Genomic DNA, 24,785 nt, shown 5'->3' with positions numbered 1-24,785 from the left:
CATCGACCGGGGTTTTGCACCAGAACAGCAGACAACAAGACAAACCCACATGGTAAAAAAACAGTGTTGAATGTAATGAAACGCTATTTTCTGGGTGAGTCCCAGAGGCTCCCCGGAGCTTACTAGGCTGATATGCTAATGTCAGACTTTGGCATCAGTCATGTGTATGGAGTTCTTTGGGCCTACTGGGGACCATGAGCCAGAACCTGGCCCCCTCTAAAGAGGCAAGGGGAGCAATGGCCTATAGAAACCCCAGTGTGACTGGAAGCATTCTATGTCTGCCATCGATTGGGTTAGGCACCCAGAAAGGTAAGTGTCCCAAAACAAACCCCTATTCTAGTGAAAATTGCAAACAAAAGCCGAACGAGTGGATAGAACTCCCCCAAACAAAAACGAGCAAACTAGTATGATGTCACCTGTCGTCGCGCCGCTGTCTACGCAGTTGCCCCCTCCCCAGGAGAGGGAAAGGGAAGACTCAGACCCACCGCGCCGGCGATCCACACCCCAGTTCTGTGGCTGGATGTCAAAACATGCGAAAAACCGCTGACCGGAGGGAGGGAGGGATGCCGGGGAGCCTCCGGGACTCATCCAGAAAATGGCGTTTCATTACATTCAACGCTGGCTTTCTGGGGGAAGCCCCTACGACTCCCCGGAGCTAACTACCCACAAAGGAAAGACTAGGGACTTACCTGGGAGGTGGTTGCTGCTCGCTCCTCAACCTGAAGTCGAGACAATTGGCTGCATCCGCTGACCCAAAGCGACACCGGCCTGACTGGGCCCAGGAACGTTAACAAGGTAACGAGCAGCTAGGACCCTGTTCAACCGCCAAAATCCCCACACCCGAATGTCAGCCCAGGACATATTGCCAAAGACGGCAGCAAGAGCCGTGAACTTGCGGACATCATGGGCATGGGGACAGACCGCAGGCTGGCTAGCCTTAATAACCCTGCAGACGACCTGGGAGACCCGCACCCTCGAACAGGGAAGAAGGGAGACTGGATCAACCCAAAGAGCATTCACGGACACAGAAGCCGTGGCACGCAAATAAAGGCAGAGAGCTGCAACCGGACACAATACATGATGCACCCCCGGCCTAACCAATGAAGCATCAACAATGCAAGGACCCCTCCGGAAAGCAGCAATGTCATTCTTCACCAGAAAAGAAGGAGAAGGCTGCAGACGAACAAACCGATCATCCCGACTGAAGGAGCAGAAATCTCTGCGCCAGAGGATTGCATGAAACTCACCAACCCAACCCCCAGAGGCCAATGCCAACAGGAAAAGAGCCTTCGAAAAACAATCCGGAACCGAAGGGGCCACAAAAAATGCTCTATCCAAAGACCAGGCTCAGGCGGTGTATGAGCAGGCCGAAGGTGAAACAACGCCCGAGACAGCTTGCGAAATGGCGCAGATGTGATATCAATACCAAAAGCAAACTGAAGCGGCTCCGCCAGTGCCGCACCATACGAGGCGACAGTGTTAGGCATAAGGAGACAGTCCTGGAACAATCAAGAGAGAAAGGACAATACCACCCTAACTGAAAGCGAAGTACAACGACAAAGACCTAAGAAGAACCAGAAGGACTGCCAGGAAACTTCATACTGCCGCCGAGACGAAGCAGGCAGGTGGGACACTAATAAGGAAGCCACCTGATCATCATAGAGATGATGATAAACTCGAGTCAAAAATACCATACACGAAGACTTGAGAAGATCGAACCATCCACGTGACGTACCGGTCTGATCTGCTGGAAGAGGTGGAGCCGCGGGAAAACCTCCGGGTTCGGACACAGAGCAAGTAGCACCTGAAACCACGGCTGGGCCGGCCACCAAGGGGCCAAGAGTACAACTCTCCCCTGATAAGTCTCCAATCGAGTCAGGACCTGGAGCAACAGCTGACCCTGGGAAAAGAGGTAAAATACCCCCACCTTGACCAATCCTGCCAAAAGGCGTCGACCCCGACGGGCTCACAGTCAGGAAAGGGCGCCACATACAGCGGAAGGTGCCGCGACCACGCCAACACGAAGAGGTCCACCTCGGGGTATCCAAATGTCTGGCAAAGGTAACTGAAGGAGTCGGCGTCGACTGTCAATTCCGTGGAGAGGGGGAACGAAACGAGACAGGCCGTCGGCCAAGACCTTGGACACTCCCCGCACGTGAATTGCCAGGAGAGCCAAACCCCGAGAACTCAGCAGACGAGTCACCCGAAGTGACCAGGACCAAAGAGCCAAAGACTGCCTCGAACCTTCCTGATTCAAGCAATGAACCACTGGAGAACAGTCTGAATGGAGCCGGATCATTGATCCGTGGGCGACCTGAACCCTCAGAAGAGCAAACCACACCGTCGCGAACTCCCGCACCGTGCTGTGGACTCAACGGAAGGGCGGACCCCACCGTTCCTGGCCGGCCTGCTGAGCACTGGCCACAAAGCTCCAGCCGAGAGACAACATGTCCCTGAACACATCGAGCAAGGGCTTGGGCAGGTGCCAAGGCACTGAACCCCAAAAAACCTGAAGAGGAAGGCAGCGACGCAGCAGCCGACGCATGGCTCCCACGAGGCCGAACCCAGCGATCGCTGGGCATCCAGATGAGCAACCAACCTAGAGCGTTGCAACAACCTAAAGCGCACATGCGACGCCTGCGTCACCTGTACCCATAGAACATCATCATGAGACTGGGTAAACTGAGTCACCAGCAAGCAACAGAACTCGCAGGACTCCGGGTTGAAAGTGTCACCGACCCAACAGGCAGCGTGAAGAAGGCAAAAACCGTGAGGGTCACCCTGAGTCAAGGGAACCGAGCAACCCTCGAACTCACACGAAGCGAGGGGGGGCTCCGGGAACACCTCCATGAAACCTATGCGCCCCCAAGGGGATTCCCAGGGTCCCGAGCACTTAACATAACTCGGGCCCAGGTAAACCCAGGCAGGGTACTACTAATCGGTGCCCACAAATACTGAGCAACTTTCTAAAGCTGAACCCCAGGGACGTGTACACTCACAGGGACATAGCAGGGGCTCTACCAGAAGAGAACCGTATGCAGGTCAGGCACAAAAAGGGGGAAACAAGGGAGACCCCCCACAAGGCAAAAACACAAATAAAAACAAAACCCGCAAGAGGACAATGCACCCCAAGGAACAGAGCCGGCCGCTGTGAAAGGTGACAACTACCTGCGCAGTACCCTGAGCCCTGCACCTGTGCAAAACTGCCTCTTACCCTAAGGTAAAAAAGGAAGACAAAACCCCCAAGACCCAAAGGGCAGCCAAAAAAACGAGCAGTAACTTGGCCCAGCAGAGGCAGGCCCCGAGGAACTTGTGGAAAGTAGACCAAAGCTACAAAGGCATTACTTACAGGGCACCTAGGGACGATAACCCTAAGCGCATTCAGCCTGAGTACTGTAGAATGACTCCTGGCTCTCGCACCCCTGAAAAACAGCCACCACACTCAAAGCACAGTGCTGGAATCACTGGAGCACACGACCTCCGCCTCTAGCATCAGCCTTAGACTGGTGGATAGCCGGCGTGGGGGGTCTGGGGCTCCCCCTTCCCCCTCCTGGGGAGGGGGGAGCTGCGCAGACAGCGGGGCAGCAACGTGTGATGTCATGCTCATTTGCTCGTTTCTTTTAGGGGAGTTCTATCCACTTGTTCGGCTTTTGGTAGCAATATTTTAACCAGAATAGGGGTTTGTTTTGGGATGCTTACCTTTCTGGATGCCAGACCCGGTCGATGGCAGACATAGAATGCTTCCAACCACATGGGGGTTTCTATAAGCCATTGCTCCCCATGCCTCTCTGAGGGGGCCAGGTTGTGGTTCATGGTCCCTGGTAGGCCCACAGAACTCCATACACATGACTGATGCCAAAGTCTGACATTAGCACATCAGCCTAGTAAGCTCCAGGGAGCCAAAGGGGCTCCCCCTAAAAAAATCCTCCATTTCCACAGAAACAAAATAAGGAGCATTGTCTGACACAACCATGTCTGGCAATCCAACATTACAAAATATTTTCCTTAACAGTTCACAAGTAAGAGATGATGTGGTGGAATTACACACATGAACATCCAGAAATTGTGTGTATGAATCCACCACCACCAGGTAATATTTGTTATCCATAGGTCCAGCATAATCTATATGAAGTTTAGACCAGGGTTTCCCAGTGCATGGCCAAGAAAGTACTGGGGCCTGTGGTTTCTGATAATTCTTAAAGCAAATATGAACATTTTTTGTTACCTCAGCAATATCCTAGTCTATTTTTGGCCACCAAACCCAACTTCTAGCTTTTGCTTTCATAGCATTTATGCCATTATGGCCTACATGCAGCTGTCCCAAAATCTTATATCTTAGTTCCCCAGGCACATACACTCTATTCCTATACAAGAGTACATCCTGGTGAATACTAAGGTCAGCCTTTACCGCAGCATACTCTGACAATAATAAATTATCATTCCAACCATATTTGACAAACTTCATCAACAGATTAAATTTGGAATCTCTACTAGTTGCCTTCCTAATAGTCTGGAATGAAATATCCTCAAAAGACATAGATTCCACCAGGTTAACATATTCCACTGGAATACTGGAATTCAATTCTTCTGTCACAGGCAATCTACTTAATGCATCAGCTACTATATTATCCTTGCCTGGCTTAAACTCTAAATCATACTCAAACTGCGAGAGTAGTAATACCCATCTTTGAATTCTAGCATTGGCATTAACTGGAATTTGTTTATCTCTGCCAAATAATCCTAGCAGGGGTTTACGGTCTGTTCTAGCAAGAAATTTCCAGCAGAAAATACCTCGGTTTTTTTACAGCATATACCAAAGCTAAGGCTTCTTTATCTAACTGAGAATAATTCTGTTCTGCAGGAGTTAATTTCTTGCTAGCAAAATATACTACTTTATCCTGACCATCTACTTCCTGTAATAATACACAACCCACTCCTACTGGGGAAGCATCTACCTCCAGTTTTAAAGGGAGTCTACCAGTAAAATTGGTGAGCACTGGAGAATTTATCAATTCCTGCTTAATATTCCTGAAGGCATTCTCTTCTCTTGCTGCCCACTGAAATCTAGCCCCTTTTTTTCAACAATTCATACAAGGGCACTAATTTTGTTGAAAAGTTCTTTGCAAACTTACAAAAATATGTAACCATCCCAACAAAAGACTGTACTTCCCCTAACTGATGTTGGGGCTGGGGCATCTACTATAGCAGCTACATTTTTGTGAAAAGGAGTAAAGCCCTTACCTGAAATATGGTACCCCAGGTATTCAATGGCCTTGGTCTTCAATGTTGTTTTACCCTTATTAATCTTCACATTGTGCTCTTGCAGGAGATTCAAAACCTGTTCTAATCTAGCATCATGCTCTTCCTCATTCTCCCCGCATACAATAATGTCATCTAAAAAACTAGCCACACCTTCAATGTTTACTAACAATGGGGACATGAATCTCTGAAAAATTGCTGGAGACGAGGAGAGTTCAAAAGGAAGTCTTTTATACTTAAATAACCCCTTGTGGGTATTAATCACTAACAATTTCTGGTTCTCCTCCTCTACAGGAATTTGCAAATAAGTATTTTTCAGGTCAATTTTAGAAAAGATTGTCCCCTTGCAGACCACTGACAACAACTCATCTATCTTAGGTAAAGGGTATTTCTCACAGCAAATGCGGTTGTTGAGTTCCTTCAAATCTGCACAGATTCTCATGGATTTCCTGATCTGCCTTCAACACTGGTACAATTGGGGCTGCCCACTCACTATGTGTAATTGGCTCTAAGATGTCTTCTACCACATGCCTTTCCAAGGCTGATTCTACCAATTGCTTGTAATGAAACGGAACCGTTCTTGCATTGAAAAATTTAGGTGAAGCCCCACTTTTCAGGTGAATTTTTGCCACCATGCTATTAATTGGCTTACCTTGCCTCCACTGAATATTTATCTAACATATGTTCGGCACTTTTAATTGTTTAAACTATTGATAATTCATCTAGGCCCACCAAGAAAATTCCCACCTTTTCCCCATGAGATCCTTACCTTACCACATAGGCTAGGATTATGTGAATCCATTACATAAAAATCCTGGACAATTTCTTTTCCATTATAGCCTATTTTTGCCGACACCTTGACAGAGACCTTAATCGGTATATTATATTACATATGCACTTAATGATTTTTTACCTGGTTTTACATTCGATTGCAAGGTATCTGCCTGATCTTTAGGAAATGTTAACACTGCAGCACCAGTGTCTAGTTCCAACTTCTCATTAATTACAAAATTCACCACTTGTGACTTCACCGAACATACCTTTTCATTCACCGAATATAGTCTGCTTTCCTCACCTGCAGTTTCTTCAGACAGTTTACCTTTCTCTACTGCCTTGACCATATTACCACTACCTCTTCTTCCTGCATTCCCTGGTCGTCTCCTCTCCCAGGCCTTGCTATTCCTGTTCAGGTATTCTCTACACACTTTCCTCAAGTGCCCCTCCTTGTTATAAAAGTTGCATACATAGTCACAAAACTTGCACCTGCTACAACTGTGATTGTACCCCACAGTGTTTACATCTGGTATGGACTTGTACTACCATAATTTCTTGTAGATTTCTTACTTCCAAAAGCCCTTTCCAGGTTCAAAATCTTCTCTAGCACTGTCCATGAAGTCATCGATTGTAGATCCACATTTTCTGCCACCAGGTTAGGGAAAAATATCTCATTTTCTACTGCCATGAACAACTAGTCCCTCACCTGGCCGTCAAACTGTGCTCCGAAGTTGCAGTGGTTCGCCAACGCCTTCAATTCCGCATATAAATCCTGTACGGATTCCTGCTGCTTCTTCGTCCTCTTCTGAAAATCTATCAAACTCCTGTGATATTAAGGTTTCACTACATAATGATGCTTAAGCAGGGCAATCAGGTCTACTTAGGTCTTCATGTGGGGTAGCTCTGGCGCACACAAGCTACCAAGAACACTATATACTTCTGTACCCAGTGAAACTAAGAGCACCGCTTTCTTGTTGGCGTCCTCCTTAATCTCATGATACTGAAAGTTTGCTTCCAGCAGGCCGAGCCACAGGTCCATCGAGATCTTGGTGGCATTAAACGAATCCAATTTGAGATGAATGCTGGGGTAGCCATGGCCACACAGTGGATTGCACAACTCACTGTTGTATCCATTCAACCACATTTATGACATTTATATATATATATGTTTGATGGACCACATCAAACTGGCACACCACATTTAGAATTTTGCCTAACACTATTAGTAAGATGTATGCATCATTTTATATTTAGCAGTGAAAGCATAAATTATAGAGACAAATACTACTGAGCAGTGTTGAAGATGTATATTCAATTAGAAATGTAAAGTTTGGGAAAGATTTTCTATATACCAAACCACCTTGAATAACAGACAAGAAGCTACCAGTATATCATATGTATGTACCAGACACAATACTTGCCTTGGTCAATTAATGGTGTCAAGCCATCACCACTGTCTCTCATTGCAGAGCGCATGTGCAAGTCATCTTTACTCTGAGGCATATATTTGGCCTGGAATAAGAGAGAAATCTGGTTTTTAACAAAGAAATTTAATATATTTCATAAAATTAAATCTTTTGGAAAATACTGTATAAGAAATAAATTAAAGACCAATAAAGCAGTGAAAATTACTAGCAGTAGCTAGTAAGTGAACCAAATGTAGAGAAAAATCAATAAAGTTTCCTAACCCCTATATATTATACTACTGTATACCTATCTACCTATTCTAAGATTTTTTTTATTTTTCAAATCAGGGTCACAACCATTTATATATGTAGGCACTCTGCTGTTTTGTCTGTGATGTAAAACCAGCACTGAATGTAATGAAATGCCATTTTCTGGGCGAGACCCGGAGGCTTCCCGGAGTTATCCAGGCTGATATGAATATATTAGATTTCTGACATCAGTCAATGTGCAGGGAATTTTGCCTACCGGGGATCGTGACCCAGATCCTGGGTCATGGATCCGTACCTGGCTCAAACTTAGTTTTCCATTTTTCCAGAAGTACTGATGTACTTCTTGAGGCATGTGTACTATACAACCACTGGATATTCCAATTTTGGTCTTTCAAAATTCAAGCATAGCATATGTTCCTCACACAACTTTGGGTTTTTCTAGTAACAGCCTAGGTTTTTTTCTTTATTAAGAGTTAGTTTTTAATGCCATTCCACATAATTTGTAGGTTGTGTAGGCCTACTTTCTCTTATTCCACACTCCATAATATGACATTTATTTATACTGAATTCCATTTGCCAGGTGTTACTCCATACACTTAGTTTGTCCAGGTCAACTTGATGGGCATTGCAATTGTCTAAGTCTCTTATCATTCCTAGTAGCTTTGCTTCATCAACAAATATGTTCATATAGTTCTGTATTCCTACTGGTAGATCATTTATACAGACAATGAATATTACTGGTGCAAGAACTGAACCCTGTGGTAATCCACTATTAACACTCCTCCAGTCTGATACATGACCTCTGATTACGACCCTCATCTTTCTGTCAGAAAAATTTTCATCTATGTCAGCAGTCTGCCTGTCACCTCTCCAGCTCATTCCAGTTTCCAGAACAACCTCGTGTGTGGGACTATCAAAAGCGTTTTTTAAGGTCCAAATGAACACAGTCAACCCAACCATCTCTTTCAGTAGAATCTTCATGACTCTATCATAAGTACTAGATAGATTTGTTACATAGGATCTTCCTGTTTGAAAGCCATACTGTGTTATTGTCATTTCTCTCCAGATATTCTCCCCATTAGGTTTTAACTAGTTTTCCAGTGTTTTGACTACCACACCTGCCAACAATACAGGTGTATAATTCAAGAGAATCTTCTCTGCTACCATTTTAATAGACTGGAACTATGTTTGCCTTTTTCCATATATCTGCTAAGATTCCTGCACATAAAGATGCCTGAAAATCAATTAAAGTGGAATGCTCAGCATGGAAAAGAGAGAAGAGGGAAAGAGCGGGGGAATGAGATCCAGGCATTGCCAGGTACCTCATCTAGTTTTTTAGAAAAGTTATTTACCAAGACACTTTATCCAGTAATGAAGCTATTCCATGAATTATCTTCATTCCAAAACATTAGACTCTAAAATTAACATACCTCATGTGATATAGTCCTGTGTAATTCCGAACGGTGACGCCTGCGGTGAACACTTAAGCCACCAGGAATGACTGCTTCAGGAACAGTGACACCTGATTAAAAACATGATTTATTAATGTCAAACACATACAGTTCCATGTGGTATTACAGATTAAATCAAGCATTGAAAGTATCCATTGAAAAATCAATCTATTTCTGGTTGGCCCCAAATAGCTCCCAGAGTTTAATTCTGGTTCCAAAAGCTTATCCCAACACACACCAAACATCCATGACCCATCCATTGCATGCCAGAAGTAAGAACTAGGATCTAACTTAATCTATCAGGCGAGTGGAACAAGGGGATCGGTGATCAATCACAAAACTTGGAAAATCTACCAGAAGCCATATAGGAACAACAAAACAAGCAACTGCCTGAAGAAAGTGAGGAGCCTCAAGGTATCCAAGACCAATGATCATTGCCACAGAATAAATACCCTTACCCAGATATGTTGGACTGCCACCAAAATGGCAGCAAGTCACTTGAGGTCTCAGTTAACCTGCCACCTAACTCTAGACCTGCCTGTACCAAGCCCAGTAACTCCAAAAGAAAGAAAGGGACAGGGAGCTACTGGTGGTCCACCAGAAATGGGCCTTTTATTATATCAAGGGTGGGCATGACAGTTTCGAATTCAATTTTCTGGAATTCAGTACATTATGAGTTAACCCCACCCTGGGGTAGCTCGTAATGTACCGAGTTCAGGGGATTTGGTCTTTTTGGAACTTGATCCCCACCTTTGCATTACTGTATATTCAACACAGTTTTGGGTAAGGACCACTCAGTAGCTCCCAGAGCTTACACAAAACATCACCTTCATAGGAAAAGCTGGCTTATTTTGAGAAAATACAAATTAGCATAACAGAAAAGGCAGATTAGGTTTGTACATAGAAGAATAATGGCCAGAATGAGAAACCAGGGCAGAAGAACATCAGCTACATGCCAAATGACCAAGCAGAGTATAGCTGAGGGATATCCAATTAGTAATGAGGCTAACACACTATTGGACTGTCAGAAGTATATATATATTACATGGAAAATTAGTGGGGAGTACTGGAATGCAGGTAAGGGTGTTAATAAGCTCACAAAGTGACTGTAAACATGTGAAGTGGTGAAGTTATGAGCGTATATTAAGGGCTATGATTTTGTAATGGACTGTGACCGTGTCAAATTTGTTTTCACATAATTGGTCTGCTTCCAAGTTCTGTACACTGTAATTATACTTTTGGTACTTCAAATTTCTGTGTTTTGAATATTTTAGCTAGTGTAACTAAAATCCATCCATTTTTGTATATCTATATACTGTACCATAAAATAACTGTCTTGTCAGTATCATTCAAATTTCTTTCATTAAACACAGGCCTTAGTGGTTAAATAAGGGGGTTGCATATACAAATTATGGGCTTATTAACTTGTAAATGTTGGTGCTGAAACAAAAACCCTTCTGGGTGGGCCCCAATGGATCCCTGAAGCTATATTGCTGAGATAGCTTCCCATTACTTAGTCACATCAGTCATATGCATCATGTTGGCTTATCAGGAACCAGAGCCTGAGAATGTGGCTTCCCTCAAAGAGGCACAGAGATGGGAAGTGTTATGACTGCCAGGAATACTACTAAAAAGTAGATGAGACAATAAAGACAATTACATGATTCATGAAAATGAAGCACTGAAACAGCAAATAGAAAATGCACAATACTAACTCAAAACGAAATGGTTCACTTTAAACTGGGAATGAAACACCTTCTAGTATGTTGAGCAGCCAACAGATGACATCTCAGTTTCATGCTGACAACCACTCAGTCCAGACATGATGGACCACTAATTGAAGTACCTGGTAAGGTGGGAGGGAGTCAGGAAGCCACCAGGACTCACTCAGAAAGGGACTTTTCATTACATTCAATGCTGGTTTTCTGGAGGAAGCCACTTGATGACTCCTGAAGCTAACCACAGAGAAGGGGAAAAAATGGGACTTACCAGGGATGAGAGGAGGCAGCTACAAAGTCTTATAAGAGATGCCAGGCCCAGAAACTCAGTCCATGGTAATGCAATTAGGACCAGGAATGTTGACCCAATACCGTGCCACCAAGACCCTGTTAAATCTCCAAAACCACCAAACCTGAATATTAGCCAATGACATAATAGTGAAGACTGTAGCCGAAGCAGCAAACTTACGAACACTGGGGGCCAAATTTGCCATGGAACAAGGTGCCAAGGAAACCAGATCGACAATCAGTGCATCCAACAAAGCTGAACAGATGGCATGCTGGTAAGGGCATATTGCCACAACTGGACACAACAGTAGGTACACCCTAGCCAGACCAAGCATCACACACCAAAGAGCCAGAGCTCAACACCCACAAGCACAACTAGGTAAGTACACCAAGGGACCCTCTGGAAGCCAAGTTTCCACATCGACCAGAAAATAAGGCTGCAGATGAAGAAACTGCCCACTAGGGTCAAAAGAAAACACCCCATGCTTCCTCCAGAAAACCAGCAATAAGTATAATGAAGATCCTCTTTCAAGTTGAACCTGACTCCATGGTCCCTTCCCCATTCCCCCTTTCAGTTGAGTCAGTGTGTGGCTTTCATGTCCGGACTGAGCTCTGTTGACAAGGGAAGCCAGAGCTCCCTGTAGTGCTGCCACCTGGCAGTAGCTAGCTGTAACTAGGAGGTTCAACCTAACTACTGGGTGATCACTTGCAGAGTCGTTTGCAGATTCATTTCTTTTCTTTCCATGAATCTTGCAGTTATCTGTTTTGCTTTACTTATTTTCTGCATGTTTCCTTGATGAGGATAATTGTAAAAATCCCCTGCTCCCTGCACCTGTGTGATGATGCCAGGTTCTGGATCTGGTCTCTAGAAGATCATTAAGAACATCTAAGGATGAAGTGACTCATGTGTAGAACTACCTAAGAGAGCGAGCTTCAGAGAGCCACTAACGCCCAGCCACAAAGAGATGTTTCATTGCATTCAATAGTGATTTTTAGAAATTAAGTTTCAAGTAACACAGTTATGGGGAAAGGAGTTAGATGAGAGTGGAGAAATTTTTATTGGTAAGCTGTACGTGTTAAAAGGAAGAATATGAAGAAATGTGCAAAGAAAGTTTTTCATGACCAGGTCTAAAGTACATATAGAAACATAAACAAACACTACAGAGTATATAATTAAATAAGAAAATAATACTTGCCCTTTTCTATATTGCAGATTTCAATGCATTTGGCGCATAGACCATTTCTCAGAGGTCGTTTAGAACATCCGGATGTTGTTATGGTTACTATCTTGCTGCCCAAGACCCAGGTTTGGTCTTGGCCTTCTTCTACAAACATCTTGGATACAGCACTCCTGATGATCAAATATATTAAAATGCATTATTTTCAATACAAAGTATTTAATCATAATGCATAGTTGTGAAACTTCTGAAATCATTGGATGACAAAGAGCATATGGTACAGGATTAAACTAAAAGAATCCTTATTCAATACACAAGTGCAATCCCAGAAATGCTTAAGTTCCCAATACAATTCAAGGCAGGCCATGGCCAAACACTAAAAAAAAATTTCTGGGGTGGTCCATTCAGCGCCTCTCTAGATATTATACACTAATACCCCTGGGCCAAAACCAAAACACCAGCATCTGTGACCATCTCTCAACCAATCAGGAGCAGGTATTGGAATCCAGATCCTTCAGAGGAAGGGAAGCTGAGGAAGTCTGAAATCTCCCCAGCTCAAAATGCTTGTAAAAGAAATGTTTGTTACTAACAATTACTGTATCAAACATTTAATACTATCCCTAACATCTAAAATACCACCTCACCGCTTCCTCCTCCCACTATCAGGTAGTGTCTTTGGAATACTTTCAATCAGTATTATTGAATTTGGTTCTTTCTTCTCAGTTCTGCCTCCTCCTATAATAGATGTGGTCCTGTCTCAGGCTAATCTGGTAACTAAGACCTCTGTGGGTGGTGTTGATTTCCCCTTACTTTTTTTTTCCCCAGACTTCGTTCTTGTTTTCATTGGAGTTTAAACCCTGGTCCCTCTTCCTCTGTGGTAGGTAGGGGGTCCAAGGCTTAAAAAGGCTTCATTACACACAGAAATCACAATAGCGTGATGCATCAATGAACAAAATTTTTCATTGTTCAGTTTTTCAGTTTTGTTTTGTTCAGTTGATGCATCACGCTATTGTGATTTCTGTGTGTAATGAAGTAAGGGCGAAGAGGTAGAATGGCCTATTGACATAGCTCAAGTGCATGGGGGAGTTGTGTGAAACCCTGGTTTGTGTCTCGGGGAGGCTGCAGGATCCAAGTAAGTTCAGTAGAACTTCTGGTTTCAACTCTTTTGACCATGTCGTAGCTCAGTCGATTAAGGCAGCATCTGAGAAGATCTCAGACGTAGGTTCGAATCCTTGTCACGGCCCTTGTGGATTTGTTCCTTAAAAGGGCTCCTAGTGGGAACCTTGATTTCTATTTGGTCTGGCATAAGGATTAATTCCCAAGGCAGAGGGATTCAATCTTAAGGGAGGGGACGTGTTCTATCCTCCAACAAATGTGGAGATAAATTCATCCTTGCTTCCTCCTTGGGTACATTTCTGGATGAATATGTGCATTTCTGAGGCTCCTGTTTTGAGAAAGTTCTCTCAGATCCACTTATCTTAAGTTTAGGCTATGGATGTGGAAACCCTTTCCACTGTTAGTACTATATCTAACAAGATCCATAAAGGAAGAGTTTATCCACACATTGGTGGACAATAATTATTAATTTGAATTATTTTATTAGGTATATCAAACCAAAAATTTACTTTCATTTATTATAAATTAGTATCAGAGTGATTTTCTGATCAATATTAACTACATACTGTATTGTTATAATATTACCTTGGAGACCATGTGTGTGTGTGTGTCATTACATCATTACATATGGTTAATCTCAACATTAAATTTCCATCTGTGAAAACCAAGCACTAGGATACATTCAAATACAAGAATTGATACTATCAAAAATTGTGCAGTAATCCACAAATTGTGAAATTTCATATTAGCATGCAGTTTAATAGAATGCCAAAAGTCAATCAATTATTGATATATCAAAGTGTTGGTGAAATTAAAATTGCTGTAAAAATTAAGAATTTAATAAATCAAGTTGCTAACCGGGCTGGAGGTAACAGACCCATGATGTATATCAATGCCAACTGGGGACTCGCCTGCTAGACTTACTGACAAAAAGACTTACTGGCTTCTAACCTGACAGGATTTGAGTGGCAGCCTGCTTGACTTGACTATTGATGTATAACTTGACTAACTTCACTACTAATAACTGACTTTACTACTAATGGCTGACTTTATTACTAATGGCTGACTTTACTAATTACTGACTCGACTGACAACTGATGACTGACTTGACAGACTACTGATGACTAGCATCACACATCACTCCCCCTTCCCCCTCCCTTCCCAGGAGGGGAAAGGGGAAGTCCCAGAACCCCACCCACCTATCCACCCTTCAGTTCTGAAGCTGGCTGTCAAAACACGTGAAAAAATCGCCGAACGGTTAGGGAGGAGATGTCGGGGAGCCTCTGGGTCTCACCCAGAAAATGGCGTTTCATTACATTCGACGCTGGTTTTCTGGGGGAAGCCCCTTACCGGAGCTAACTATCCACAGAGGGAAAAGGAAGGAACATACCCAGCAGGCAGTCGCTACTCACTCCTCAACTCGAAGCTGAGAAAACTGGCTGCAACTGCCGACCCAAAAGGTCACAGGCCCGACTAGGCCCAGGATCGTTCACGAGATAACGAGCAGCCAGGACCCTGGTCAACTGCCAAAATTCACGCACCTGAATGTCAGCCCAGGACATGTTGCCAAAAACAGCAGCAAGAGCAGCGAACTTGGAAACTTCATGGGCATGAGGATAGACCGCAGGCTGGCTAGCCTTAACAACCATGCGGACGACCTGGGAGACCCTCACCCGCGAACAGGGAAGAAGGGAAACCGGATCAACCCAAAGCGCGTCCCCAGATACAGAAGCCGTGGCACGCAAATAACAGCAGAGAGCCACAAGCGGACACAAAACATGACGCATCCCTAGCCCGACCAGCCAAGCATTAACAACCGAAGAACCCCTCCGTAAAGCAGCAGTCTCATATATTGCCAGAAAAGAAGGAGACGGCTGCAGACAAACAAACCTATCGCCACGACCAAAGGAGCAGAAAACCCGTGCCGGAGGAGAGCATGAAGCTCACCGACCCGACCCCTAGAAGCCAATGCCAACAGAAAGAGAGCCTCCGGGAATCAAACCTGAACTGAAGGGGCCACAACAAACCATGGAGAAGAAAGAAAAGAAAGCACTCTGTCCAATGACCAGGATGGCTCAGGCGGCGCAGGAGCAGGCTGGAGGTGAAACGACGAACGAGAAAGCTTGTGAAACGGCACAGACGTAACACCAATACCGAAAGCAAACTAAAGCGGCTCCACCAGTGCCGCACGATACGAGGCGACAGTATGGGGCAAGATGACGGCCCTGAACCTCCACAAGAGAAAGACAAGACCACACCAACAAACACAGCTACCTAAAAAAGGGACAGAAGGAAAAGAAAGGTCCGCCAAAAACCCCACACTGCCACCAAGAAGAAGCACGCAGGTGGGACACCATCAACGAAGCCACCCAACCACCAACAGAAGGCGAGAGACCCGAGGCAGAGCTGAACCAGCCTCGCCATGAGCCAATCGAGCCTAGGAAAAAGTGGAGCCACGGGAAGATCTCGGGTACGACCCTGGAGCCAGCAGAGCCGGAAACCCAAGCTGGCAAAGGAGGAGATGGAACGGCTGCCGTACAGAAAAACAACCCAATGCCAGAGAGAGCCCGCCAGGAGATCGGAGATAACAGTCCCGACGTGAGACTCTAGAGAAGAGACACCGAGAGACTGTGAAAATGCCAACAGGAAGGGTAAGCCAGGATATCAGGAACCCAAACCTGGCAACAGGAGAGCCAAAAGGCACAAACAAAACACACAACCATGTGTAGGACAAAATGAGAAAACGGAAAAACACAAGAAAAAGACCAGAAGAAGCGAAGGAGGAGTCCCACATCCATACGCTGGGAAAATCCAGCGTCCTCCCCATAGAAGCAATCCAGAACACCCCCAGGAGCTACGGGGCACAGATTGGAGAATTGAGAGGAGCGAGAGGCGAAGCGCCTGAGAGAAAAAAAGGATGCAGAACACCAGCACACGTGCATACCATCCATATCAAAACAAACAACCACGGCACATGCGCAGCAGGGATGCCAGATGTGGGTTGCCAGACGTCGCGAGCTGAAGAAAGAAACCACGAATGTGACTTGAAAACCAGACAAAATAGTGTAGTTAACAAGTGAATCCCAGAGGAGAGTACACCGGGCAGCCGCCAACCATAGTCGAAAAAAGCAGTAAGGAGCGAAAAGAAACATAGCACAGCTTCCCATTTGGGCTACAAGGAGCCCAATCTGGCAACCCTGCGCAGCACAGGACTGGAAGACGACAGACGTTCCAATAATACAGGAAGAAACAAAACCTTCCCGAGCCTTCTAGAACATAAAGAAGCAAGCGTGAAGAAGCCACGAAGGCACAGAAGGCAAAGTCGCACCCAAGACCAAGTCATGCAGAACCCCGAGAAGAGGGGAACATGACGATGAAGGCCCGTCCCAAGAAGAAGGGTGGAGAAACGTACCTACCAATAGGACGGACCCGACAGATCCAAGGGACAAGGAACCGATCCCGGGGAGGGGCCGACTCCCAAAAACATGTATGGAGAGGATGGGGGGTGTAAGAAAAACCCCACTCCTCATAACCGCAAGCCCCGCCCAAAGGGTAGAAAAACCAAGGCGGGGTCCAACATCAGCCCCTCACCAGCCCCGGGAACTCACCCACCAGTCCCGGGTCCCGGGGCCGAGCCGTTCCCCCAAAGCCCCAGCCTCATAAGAAGAGCCAGGGCAGCCAGACAAGTACTAAGGAAGGGAGCCCACTGGCAGACTCACACAACACGGCTGGAGGAACAGACTTGAATGCCCCCGTTGCTACTCCGAAAGGGGAATTCCCCGAGACCGCCCAAGTCTCAAGACCATTAAGGGGAAAGAACAAGGGGCGCGGAAGGAAACAAAACTGAAGCAACCAACACCTCCAAGCCCTGTCACACCAACCAAAACGGGGCAGCCTTGGGGCTTCCAGGGAGCAAATGACCTAGCTCGTGTTGCACCACTGAAACTCAACTTGCAATGCCCATGCTGCCTGCACCTGCATAGTCAGCATAAGACTGGGTAAATGAGCCACAAACAAGCAACAAAACTCGCAGGGCTCTGGGCTGAAGGAGCCACCGACCCCACAGGCAGCAGACGGAGGAAAAACAGTGAGAGTCACCCTGAGACAAGGGGAACAGAGCAACCCTCAAACTCGCACAAAGAGAGGGGGGGGATTCAGGGGCCATATCCATCGGACCCACACGCCCCCCTCGGGGTTTCCCAGGGTCCTGAGTGTTTACCTATAGGGACTCACGCCCAGGTAATCCCAGGCAGGGTACTGCCAACTGGCATCCACACTTACCAAACTTTCTAAGAACTGAACCCCCGGGACGTGTGCACTCAAGAGGACCTAGCAGGGGGGAACCACCAGAAGAAGGAAGAGTACTCAGTACACGGAGGGCAAGAACCAAGGCAGACACCCCCCCCCCCCACTAGGCAGACAAACAAAACGAAAAAGAAAACCCCGCAAGAGGACAATGTACCCAGGCGGAACAGAGCTGGCTGCCATGATTGGTGAAAATAAGCTGCACAGTACCCTGCACCCCTACCAGTGCAAACTGCCCCCCTACCCTAAGGCGAACAAGGGAGACAGAACACCCTAGCACACAAAGGGCGGCCGAAACCCAAGCAGTAAATGGCCTAGCAGGGGCAGAACCCAAGGAACTTGTGGAAGGTGGCCCCAAGCCCCAAAGGCAGTACTTACAGGGCACCTAGGAAAGGAAACCCTAGGCGCATGCAGCCTGAGTACTGGAGAATCTTTCACAGCTCATGCACCACCTAGAAGACAGTCACCACACACTAGGTACAGTGCTGAAACAACCACCGGAGCCAGAGCACACGACCTCAGCCTCTAGCATCAGCCTTAGAACTGAAGGGTGGATAGCCGAGTGGGGGTCTGGGGCTCCCCCTTCACTATCCAGGGGAGGAAGGAGCTGCGTAGACAGTGGCGGGGCGACGTGTGATGTCATGCTCATTTGCTCGTTTCTTTTGGGGAGTTCTATCCACTTGTTCGGCTTGTGGTAGCAATTTTCACCAGAATAGGGGTTTGTTTTGGGAAGCTTACCTTTCTGGGTGCCTGACCTGGTCGATGGCAGACACAGAATGCTTCGAACCACACGGGGGTTTCTATAGGCCATTGCTCCCCATACCTCTCTGAGGGGGCCAGGTTCTAGCTCGTGGTCCCCGGTAGGCCCACAGAACTCCATACACATGACTGATGCCAAAGTCTGACATTAGCATATCAGCCTAGTAAACTAAGGGGAGCCAAAGGGGCTCCCCCCAGAAAATTCCACAATTTGTTTTGTTACATGCATGCATAAAAATAATAAACTCCACATACATATTACCTTTTAGTAGGAGGAGCAAAGTCAGAATATGTGTACCGAGACATCAGGTCAAGACAAGTCTCACGCAAATCATTGTGAAACATCATCATGTCTACATCACCTTTTCCTCCTCGTCCCTGCGTAGAAAATTTATATATAAAAATCTTAAAAAAACTGAAGCCACGAAATCATTATGCACATGTATATACAAATTAAAGGTAGAAAGTATAAAAAAATCAGGCATTAAATGTGATGAAACACCCTTTTCTGGCAGGCTTTCAGTAGCTCCCAAATTCTGGAATGGTACAGCCAAGTCTTTTGGAAATCACACCAAGTATCCACACCTGATGTGCAGGAAACAACAAGTCATAACCAGATAGAATATGTCAAGCTGAAGAAGATTGAGAAATGGGATACCCCAAGGCTCTGTCCAAGAATTGTTGCTCTTTCTAATTTATGAAAATGGCCTGCCATCCAGAGGGAGCGAGTTCATAAGTAGAACTAGCAGGGAATATGCAATTTTTGAAACAAAAGGAAACTTGAAAAAGTAAAAAGGTTTGCATCTAGAGCAGTACTGTACTAATATTCAGAGGGCTCAGATAGGACAGGTTAAGACACTGAACCTCACAACCTGAAGAGTAGAGAAAAAATCAAAAAGGGCTTCATCACTACATACAAGATACTATTGAAAATAGTAGGCAAAACAGACTAGTGCATCCCATTACAATTGAAAGGAAGTAGGACAAGGAGGCATGTATGGAAGATGGATAAGCAATTTAGTCATAGAGATGTAAAGAAATTCTTATTCTATGTATGGGTGATCTTGAACTGGAATATACCGAAGAAAAGTTGTCACAGCCACTTTCATTCACAACTTTAAGTACAAAATATAAGAAGTTGAAAATTATGATGTAATTAGTGCACAAAGTATAAAAGACTAGGATCTAATTCACTCAGTCACTAACAGGAAACTACTTTTAAGAAATCTGGGAGACAAAACTCCAACAATTTAAGAAAGCGAAAGGGGCTCTCCCAGAGAAAACCTACAGTGTGCCAGCAGTCAAACTTGTCCCAATGGGTACACCACATAAGTAAAATTCAGGCAGCTACACAACCACGTGCAATGCTAATGAATAATAAGAGCACTTCCCACCACAAAACAAATGCAAGAAGCCACCCATGCCAAGGCTGAAAGGAGCAATGACATCTTAGATTAGTCCCAACCAAGTCTTAACCAGCAACAGGACAAATTGAACTTCCGAAACAAATGTGAACTTTTAGCATAAAGCAATCTCTGTAAGATAGCTTCAGGTAGCTATGGGACAGGGAAGCCATCCCTCCAAAAAATTTACAAAATAAACGAACAGAAAGGCACAGGGCAGCAGCCGACATAAAAAATTAGCATTGATTGTAATGAAACTCCATTTTTTGGGTAAGTCCTGGAGGCTAACCGGAGCTATCCAGGCAGATATGTATCTAATAGTTTTCTGGCATCACTCAAAGTGCATCGAGTTCTTGCCTACCGGGGACCACGAGCCAGAACCTGGCCCCCTCGGAGAGGCACGAGGAGCAGTGGCCTATAGAAACCCCCGTATGGTTAGGAGCATTCTATGTCTGTCATCGACTGCATCTGGCACCCAGAAAGGTAGGGGGCCCCAAAACAAACCCCTATTCTGGTGAAAATATTGCTAATGAAAGCCGAACAAGTGAACAGAACTCCAAAACGAAAATTAGCAAACGACCACGACATCATCAAGTTGCCGCACTGCTGTCTGTGCAACACCCCTCTCCCTGGGAGTGGGAAGGGAAAGCCCCAGACCCTCGCGCCGGCACTCCAATCAGCAGTTCTTAGGCTGGATGTCAAAACACGTGAAAACACCGCCGACCGGAGGGAGGGAGGGAGGGATGCCGGGAAGCCTCCGGGACTCACCCAGCAAATGGCATTTCATTACATTTAACACTGAATCTCTGGGGGATACCCCGTCGGCCCCCAGGAGCTAACTACCCAAAGACATGGAAAAAACACTGGGACTTACCCAAGAAGTGATCAGTCCTCACTCCTCAATGCAAAGTCAAGACAACTGGCTGCAACTGCCAACCCAATGCAACGCAGGCCCTACTAGGTCCAGAGACATTGACAAGATAGCGAGCAGCCAGGATCCTGTTCAACTACCAAAAACCCTGTGCCGAATGTCAACCCAAGGCATGATGCCAAAGACGGCAGCTAAGGCAGCAAACTTACAAACGTCATGGGCATGAGGATAGACCGCAGGCTGGCTAGACTTAATAGCCCTGCGGACGACCTAGGAGACCCGAGCCGGGAACAGGGAAGGAGGGAAACCGGGTCAACCCGAAGCGCATCCCCGGCCACCGAAGCCGTGGCGCGCAAATAACAGTGGAGAGCCGCAACCAGACACAACACATGATGCACCCCCGGCCTGACCAACCAAGCATCAACAACCCAAGGACCCCTCCGGAAAGCAGCAGTCTCATTCTTTGCCAGAAAAGAAAGAGACGGCTGCAACCAAACAATCTACCACCAGGAGGAGAAACCCCTGCACAGGAGGAGAGCATGAAGCTTCCCTACCTGACCCCAGAGGCCAATGCCAACAGGAACAGAGCCTTAGAAAAATAACCCTGAATCAAATGGGCCATTACAAGCCAAGGAGAAGAGAAAAAAAGAGAGCACCCTGTCAAAAGACCAGGACGGCTCAAGTGGCGCATTAGAAGGATGGAGGTGAAACAACACACAAGACAGCTTGTGAAACGGAGCAGAAGTAACATCGATACCAAACACAAGCTGGAGTGGCTCCGCCAGCTCTGTATGATTCGAGACGACAGTATTCAGCATAAAATGAAGATCCTAGAACAACCACAAAAGAAGGGACAAGACAACCCTATCAGAGACTAAAGTACACCTAAGCAGTGATAGGAAAAACCAGAAGGATTGACAGGAAACTCCATAATGCCACCAAGACAAAGCATGCAGGTAGTAGAACAACAATGAAGCCACCAGTGCCCCATACAAGTGATGATAGACTCGAGTCAGAAACTCCAGACGCGAAGACTCAAGGAAAAGAACGAACCAGCCACGTAACGGACTGAACCACTCTGCTGAAAGAGGCGGAGCTGCAGGAAGACCCTGGGGTTTGGACACCGAGCAATCAGCGCCTGAAACCAAGGCTGGACCGGCCACCAAGGAGCCAGAAGGACAACTCTCCCTTGGTAAGTCTCCAAGTGAGCCAAGACCTGGAGCAACAGCTGAACCAGGGGAAAGAAATACAGGTAACCCATCTTGCCCAGTCCTGCCGGAAGGAGTCGACCCCGATGGCCTCGCAGTTGGGGAAGGGCGCCATGCATACTGGGAAACGCCTTGACCACGCTGACGCGAAGAGGTCCACCTCCGGAGTCCCGAACGTCTGGCAGAGCCAACTGAACGAGTCGGTGTCAACCGTCTACTCTATGCAAAGGGAAAGGAAGTGGGACAGGCCATCCCCGCCAGGACACTGGAAACTCCCCGAACATGAACTGCTAAGAGAGCCAAACCCCGAGAACTCGGCAGATGAGTCACCCAAAGCGACCAGCCCTAAAGAGCCTAGGACCACATCGAACCCCCTCGGTTCAGACAATGAACCACCGAGGAACAGTCCGAATGGAGCCGGATCGTCGATCCACGAGTGACCCAAACCCTCCGGAGCAACATCCAGACAGCCGCAAACTTCTGCACCGTGCTGTGAGCCCGACGGAGGAACAGACCCCACTGCCCAAGGCCGGCTTGGCGAACACTGGTCACAAAGCCCCAGCTGAGAGACGACACACCAGTGAACACATCGAGCGAGGGCTTAGATAGGCACCAAGGCAATGAACCCTGAAAAACCCAAAGAGCAAGCCGGCGACGCAGCAACAGATGCAAAGCCTCCCCCCCCTCCCCCAGAGGCCAAACCCAGTGGTCACAAGAGAGGCTGAAGGACGTCCCCAAAGGAACCAGAACCCGACGAAGCCTCACCCGACCTATTGGGTAGACCAGCATGGCAAAGTTCAGGCTCCCGCACAACCCACGAGCAACCGCCGCATGACCCGGGAGCCCCTCAGGAACAGTCGAAGGCAGGAACGCAGGTGAAGCAGAGCAGCCAGAGGAAGAGACAAGGAATCGGTCCAAGCATCCCACACAAGACCCAGCCAAGACCGAACCTGAAGGGAAAAACTTCAGGTTTGGTGAACCTGAAAAAAACTTGGTGAACTTCCGCCAGTTCACCAAGAACCCGTATCCGGCAAGCTGGAAAGAACCAAATCCCAGGTGAGCAAATACGCGGACTGGCTGGGAGCCCAAACCAGCCATTCGTCGAGGTAGGCCAGGACCTGAACACCTACCAGACGCAGGAGGGCCACCACAACCCGAGTAAAGCATGCAAAAATGCGAGGCATCAGATTCAAGCCAAATGGAAGGTAAGGAAGTGGTAACCTTGACGCCTACAACAAAACCGAGTCAGTCCCTGAACTTCAGATGAATTGGGATGGCCCAATACGTGTCCTTGAGGTCCAGGGATACCATCCAAGCATCCGGCTCCAACAGAAGACGGACCTGGGACAAAGTAGTCATCTGAAAGGAGGGGCAATAAGCCCACGGTGCAGATGAGACAAGTCTAGAATAAACCGGAGGTCTGCGCAGTCCCATTTCAGGACAAGAAACAGGCAGGAACCCACCTGAGGGATGAGATCGTTTCAACTACGCCCAAGCAAACCCACTCCAAAATGATCTGACAGAGCGTAGGAGAAGAGACCCGCCCTGCCAGCTCTGAACCCCCCAAAGGAGGAGGAGCCACCCATTGCCACTGCAGGCCACACGAAACAACCCGAAAGGCCCACAAATCGTGGACCAGACACGAGCAAACAGAGCGAGCCTCCTACCCACCACCACCCTGTCACTGGGATGAACCGCAAAAGGGCTGACGCACCTTATGAGCACCAAAACGACACACAGGGGCGATCCCCGCGTCTAACAGAAACAGACAGCATCGAAGGCTGCTGTCTGTTTCTGTTAGGCGCTCTATAGCTCAGAGCTACAACTGGATATGCTCTCTGTATCGTTCTCACCGGTGCTGTATCACTTGCATCCGACCTTTGTGTTAGGTCCTTATTGCACATAGCTTCATCAATATCATGACCCTAATGTTCTTCAAACAATAAGGTCTGAATTCACCGACAGAGAGCGACCTTTCAACACCGCATTGGACAGGTGTTTGGGAGCCAGAGGAGTGTGTACCACCCATGGTTGCTCACTCAGTACTAACACCAGCCAGCAGCCCTAGGACATTCTGGGATTTTTTCCAAGATGGCTGTCTCTCACTGGTGGCCTAAGAGTCCATTTTGCACACAACCTACCCTGCATGTGTTTGGAATGGGTACAAAATATTCAAAAGGTATTTTTCGGTTGGCGCTGTTTCCCACCAACCAAGTTTTCTTGGTTGGCGCAGCACGGTGTTAATGACTTTTATAGGAGTCTTGCACCTAATTTTGCTTATACTAGTGAAACTAGAGAATAGAACATTACAGCTATACCTGGTACACTAGCACTGGCACTTCTTCTTCTAGCTGCTGCTTCTTCAGTTGTCACAACCATGTTTAGATTCTGTAATTTAAAATAATATATATAAAACATTTAAAAATATAATTCATACATAAGTGTTTCTGATATTAAACTAGACAGGAACAACTGTTGTAATCACTCATATTTCTCTCCTTTACAAATGACCAGAAATAAAAATTTGCCTACTTTTTTTTCTTTATTCACGATTCTGTCAGCCTTGTCTTATCTTTTATATCCCCCTTAACATATTTCCAATTTAAGAACATAATGCACTATAAAATTACTGCACACATTAACATTAATTTATAAGTTATTTATATCTTTAACTATGATACAGGTATTAACAAGCTAATTTAATTTTTAGGTCTCCATACAATATATATTTTTCTATTTTCTTAAACTCAATTTTATTTAAAAAATAAAAATAAATGTG

General features: G+C 46.2%; 1 protein-coding gene across 1 annotated transcript in view; it reads right to left on the bottom strand.

Moving 5' to 3' along the window:
- The window catches only part of LOC123760744 (tuberin), a 151,633-nt gene that overhangs the window by 44,761 nt on the left and 82,087 nt on the right, over positions 1-24,785 (bottom strand). The window contains exons 22-25 of the mRNA XM_069328680.1: positions 18,787-18,929; positions 12,363-12,517; positions 9,140-9,231; positions 7,455-7,545 (exon numbers count right to left, since the gene is read on the bottom strand). Of these exons, the coding sequence (XP_069184781.1) occupies positions 7,455-7,545; positions 9,140-9,231; positions 12,363-12,517; positions 18,787-18,929 (481 nt within the window). The remainder of the gene's footprint in view (positions 1-7,454; positions 7,546-9,139; positions 9,232-12,362; positions 12,518-18,786; positions 18,930-24,785) is intronic.

The sequence above is a fragment of the Procambarus clarkii genome, chromosome 21 (genome assembly GCF_040958095.1).
Source record: "Procambarus clarkii isolate CNS0578487 chromosome 21, FALCON_Pclarkii_2.0, whole genome shotgun sequence".
In the NCBI taxonomy this organism is placed as follows: domain Eukaryota; kingdom Metazoa; phylum Arthropoda; class Malacostraca; order Decapoda; family Cambaridae; genus Procambarus; species Procambarus clarkii.
Note: the sequence above shows the minus strand (reverse complement) of the source record. Positions and strands in the feature narration are given on the sequence as shown.